This window comes from Gracilinanus agilis, chromosome 1 (genome assembly GCF_016433145.1).
Source record: "Gracilinanus agilis isolate LMUSP501 chromosome 1, AgileGrace, whole genome shotgun sequence".
Lineage (NCBI taxonomy): Eukaryota > Metazoa > Chordata > Mammalia > Didelphimorphia > Didelphidae > Gracilinanus > Gracilinanus agilis.
The window spans coordinates 733155941-733161235 of NC_058130.1; the positions used below are offsets into that span (position 1 = coordinate 733155941).

The following is a 5295-nucleotide window of genomic DNA, read 5'->3' on the forward strand; positions in this document are numbered from 1 at the left end:
AAGGAAGGAAGGAAGGAAGGAAGGAAGGAAGGAAGGAAGGAAGGAAGGAAGGAAGGAAAGAAGGAAGGAAATAGATATCAGACATCTTTTCAACCCCATTTGTGCTTGACCTATCTAAATCACACACACACACACACACACACACACACACACACACCCTACCCTGGATGACTGACTTTTCATTTCCCTAACACAATTGGCTGCTGTTTACAGAGTGTTTTAAGGTGAATAAATCACTTTTTTCTCAACTGCCTTAGTTGAAGTTGTGAGCACGCCCATTTTGTAGCAGGGAAAACTAAGACCTAGGGAAGGAACTTGTCTTAAGATCAAATAGTTTGAAAGTGGCTGAGCTGGGAAAAGAAACCAAGACCTCTAACTTCAAGTATGGTGAACTTTCCATAATAGAAGGTTCTCTTCCTATTCCCCAAGGAGTCTTTTTTTAATTTTTTAAACACACCTTCTGTTTTAGCACCAACTTGAAGACAGAAGAGCAGCAAGGACTAGGCAATGAAGGTTGAGTGACTTGTCCAGGCATACAACTAGGAAATATTTGAGGCCAGATTTGAATCTAGGTCCTCCTGACTCCAGGCCTGGCTCTCTATCCACTGTGCTACCTAGCTGCCCTGAAGAAAAGAAATGAATTGATTAAACCTCTAAAGGATTTTGGAATAAGAAAAGGACTTTCAATAGTCTGGAACTAGAAGATATGGGAGGGTAGGAATGAGAAAGATTTCATTCTAAGTATAGAGGATGGTCTATTCAATCAATATCAGAGCTAATGTCCACCTCTGGAGAAAGAACTATTGGAGTCAGAATACAGATGAAAGCATGTGGTTTTTCATTTGTTTATTTGGGTTTATGTTTTGGGGTTATGGTTTTATAGAATTACTCACAAAAGTGAACAATATGGAAATATGTTTTACATGATAATGCATGTATAACCCAGATTGAATTGCCTGCCAGTACTGGGAGGAGGAAGGGAAGGGAGGGAGATAAGTTTGATCATATAGCTTAGAAAAACTTGTGTGGAAATTTATTACATATTTCATAAAAAAATTTTAATAGTATTTAATAAAAGAACATCAGAGCTAAGTAGAACTTTAGAAAATAGTAATAGCTAGTATTTATATAGTACTTTAAAAAGCAGAAAACATTTTAGATGTTATTTCATTGGATTCTTACAACCTTAGAAGGTAGATTGAGTTATTATCCCCATGTTACAGATGAAGAAATAGAGGCTGAGAGATGTTAAGTGAGTTGTCTCGGTCATAGTAAGTGTTTGAGGCAGGAATTGAACTCTGGCGTTCCTGACTTTGAGTCCAGAGCTCTCTCTGTACTGTACATAAGATGTCAAAGTTGGGAGGAACCTTAGAATACAATATGTCAGAGCTGGGCAGGACCTTAGATTGCAGAATATCAGATCTGGGGGAGATCTTAAAACATGAAATGTTGGCAAGGAGAAAGGACTTTAATTTAGAGATGAAGAAATTAAGCCCCAAGTCACACACCGAGATAATGTCAAAATAAGGATTAGAATCCCAGGCTCTGGACCCCCTCCGTCTAGGACACGACTTGGTGGGTCTTGTTTACCCTAGCTTCTAATTGAATTTGGATTCCCTTGAAATTAATTTTCAAGCCAGAAATCTCTTTCTCCATAGGTGATGAAACGTCTCACTCATTTCCCTTTCTCCCGCTGGCCCTGGGAATTTTTGCAGCCATAATCATCACGGCAGTCTCTGTATATTATGTCCTAAAGAGGTAACTCAAGGCTCCCTTTGTTCCATTGTCCATTGTGATTCCTTGAGAATGTGAGTCTTAACCAAATTCTGTCATGATCCCACAGAGTCAAAAGCTATCTGTGTCCACCTCTACCCAACCCTTCCATCAGCAAGGCTACTAAGTTCCTGGAAGAGGACTGGAAGCCAGTAAGTTCCTTTTATGATTAAATGCTATTACCGTTGCTTTCATGTTGTTCAGTCATTTTGACCCTATTTAGGGTTTTTCTGGCTTTCCCCCTGGAGTAGTTTGCCATTTCCTTCTCCATCTCATTTTCCAGATGAAGAAACTGAGGCAAGCAGAATTAAGTGACTTGCCCAGGGTCACATAGTAAGTAAGTGTTTGGGGCCAAATTTGAACTCAGGGAGAAAAGTCTTCCTGACTCCAGGCTCAGCACACTATTATGCCACTTACCTGTTCCCTGCTCCCGCCTTATACTTTGCTGATGTCTTATTATGGCCCAGATGGCACTAGTCCCTTAAAATGTGCCAGGGAGGGGACAGCAGCTATCACAGTGGATAGAGAACCAGGGCTGGGGTTGGGTGGACCTGGATTCGAATTATGCAGCAGATACTTCCTAGCTTTGTGACCCTAAGCAAGTCATTTAACCCCCATTGCCTAGCCCTTGTCATTATTCTACCTCAGAACTGATACTGAGACAGAAGGTAAGGGTTTTAAAAAATGTCAAGGAACTCTAAAGGACCACCCCAGTGCAACTATCAATAATATGGAAATGGGTCTTCATCAATGACACATGTAAAAATAAGTAGAAATGTGTATTTGGCTATGGGAGGTAGGAGGGCGAGAGGGGAGAGTAAGAACATGAATCAGGGAACCATGGAAATTTTTTCTAAAAATAAAAATAAAAATAAAATGTCAAGGAAGTCAAATTCCCTATTTCTGACCAGGTAACAAGTTTCCAACCTTGGAGTTGTCCTCAACTCTTCTTCACCTTCCATATCCAGTCAATGGTCAAGTCTAGTCAAACCTTCATCCAATACCTTTCTCCTATGTAAGCTTAAAAATTAATATCCAATCTGACCTCAGACGCTTCTTAGCTGTGTGACCCTGGGCAAGTCACTTAACCCCCATTGCCTAGCCCTGTAACAAATAAAATTGATATAGAAGGATATATATAAAAGATATTAGGGTTTAAAAATTAAAAAAAAGAAAATACAAAAAAATTAATATCCAATGACTCCAAGTATTATATTGAATAAGATGTATTAATAATAACTTAAAGGAAGATAGAAAAAGCTAGAGTAAAGAGGGAGCTAACCCAGCTGCAGTCGTGAGAGAAGAGAGAAAGGGAAAGCTCACACACAACTATATACAAATACATAAGGAGGCTATGTGGGCAAAAGGAAAAGGATGCTGGGAGATGTAGTCTAAGGGTTCAAGATTTTCTAATTGCACTCCTATATGCCCTCCCCTCTCTGCCACAGCCACTGCCCTGCCCTTGCCATCTGTTAACGGGACTTTTCCAATGGAGAGCTGGTTGGTTTCCCTGCCTTGTCTCTCTCCACCCCATCCATCTTCCACTTGCCAGAGAAGTACAGGTCTAACCAAGTCACTCCTCTTACCCAAAATCAGGGCTCTCTCGACCCCTCTAAGATCGAATTCAGACTCCTCAGGCTGCCGTTGAGAACCTTTTTCAGGTTGGCTCCCACCTCCCTTTCTCACCTTATTTCTCGACCTTCTCCTGGTGCTGTGGCTAGAGAGTCAGCTGCAAGCCCAGAAGACTGAGGTCCAAGTCCTCCCTTAGCCACGTGCTGGCTCCGTGATGGTTAGTCAGTCTCTCAATGTTCTAGGCCATCTAAGACCATGAGATGGAGAGGAAAGGATGCTTTGCTTTAGGAAAGGGAGTGTCCTATCCTAATGAAGTCGCAGGTCCAGACTCTACTCCTTGGCCTGTGTCTAAGCACCCATGCACTGAGATAGACGGAGTTATTGTTTTTAAACTATTAAAGCTTTAAAATGTACTAAAACTTTTGGGACAGGCTGTATGTGCCCTTATGTGCACTCGATGATGCCATTAGGTTCTGAAAGGCTTTAAAAGCCAAACGAAGGAGCTGCTGTGTCTGTATGTTATCCTAGAGGTAATATGGAACCATTGGAGTTTATTGAGTTGATGGTAACATGGTCAGACATACTCCAATAAGCAAGCCTTTGAGATAGGGAGTGTCAGAATTAACCCCCATTTTGCAAATGGGGGAAATGGAGCCAAAAGTGATGGGAAATCACTTGCTAAGGTCAGACAGTGGCTAGTTCTGCTCCCTCCACAGCTATGTGATAAATCTCTGAATTCCTTTGCTCTGATAGATTAGAGAGAATGGCAACAAATATGGTTTCTGTGTTATCTAGAGAACTCTAGAGCCAACCACATCCAACAATGATGGTCACCTCCATCAAGAATATTCTCTGGGGGCAGCTGGGTAGCTCAGTAGATTGAGAGCCAGGCCTAGAGACAGGAGGTCCTAGGTTCAAATCTGGCCTCAGACACTTCTTAATTGTGTGACCCTGGGCAGGTCACTTAACCCCCATTGCCCAGCCCTTACCACTCTTCTGCCTCAGAACCAATACACAGGATTCTAAGATGGAAGGTGAAGGTTAAAAAAAAATTCTCGGAAAGGGATTATCTTTGGAGATAGATGGAGAAATTGAAGCTGGCTTTTCACAACTGACTCTTACCTATTTATTTGCTTTTTGGGTGAGGAGAGAGTTTGGGTTTATGACTTTCTTTGTTCTTTTCCCTCTTCTAGATCAGGCCATGGATAGGAGCCTCAGAAACAGTGGAAGATGTTGGCACAAGGGAGCCACTGATTATTGAGGTCAACTCCCCTAAAGTGGGTCCTGAAGTGGGCTCTGAGGTCAGACTACTTTGCCTTGAGGAGCCCAAGGAGCTCCCAGACACCAAAGAGAAACAAATGGTTGGAGGAAATGATCCACCTGTGGACATTGAGCTTGCTTCTGACTATAAAAGGCAGAATCATATGGAAGTAGTTGGAGACGATGGCCCACAAGATACCAGGGACCTGAGTAGTCAAGACGATTGTGATACAGAGAAAATGGTGCCACTTTTCATCTCTCCAGAAGCACAGGTCCCAGCAAGGATAACGCTTTCTTTTCTTTCAGTTCGCAGACCATCTGAGACTTCAGAAAATTTGAAGGAATAACTTTGCATAGGTGGAACTAGAGATGATGAACTTGAGAAAATGACAATCTCTTCATAGAATGTTAATCCTAGAAAGGACCTTAGATAGAATGTCAGAGCTGGGAGGGAGCCTAGAACAGAGAATCTCAGATCAGAGGGGACTTAGAAAATAGTGTCAGAGTGGGGCAGTTGGGTGGCTCAGTGGATTGAGAGTCAGGCCTAGAGACAGGAGGTCCTGGGTTCAAAGCTGGCCTCAGATACTTCCCAGCTGTGTGACCCTGGGCAAGTCACTTGACCTCCATTGCCCACCCTTACCACTCTTCCACCTATGAGCCAATACACAGAAGTGAAGGGTTTAAAAAAAA

The 5295-nt window shown here is 42.3% G+C and overlaps 1 protein-coding gene across 1 annotated transcript in view; it reads left to right on the plus strand.

Annotated features, from left to right (window-relative positions):
- The window catches only part of IL12RB1 (interleukin 12 receptor subunit beta 1), a 38802-nt gene extending 33850 nt beyond the window's left edge, over nucleotides 1-4952 (plus strand). Inside the window, exons 13-15 of the mRNA XM_044685357.1 lie at nucleotides 1629-1758; nucleotides 1844-1925; nucleotides 4539-4952. Of these exons, the coding sequence (XP_044541292.1) occupies nucleotides 1629-1758; nucleotides 1844-1925; nucleotides 4539-4952 (626 nt within the window). The remainder of the gene's footprint in view (nucleotides 1-1628; nucleotides 1759-1843; nucleotides 1926-4538) is intronic.
- The last annotated feature ends 343 nt before the right edge of the window (nucleotides 4953-5295 follow it).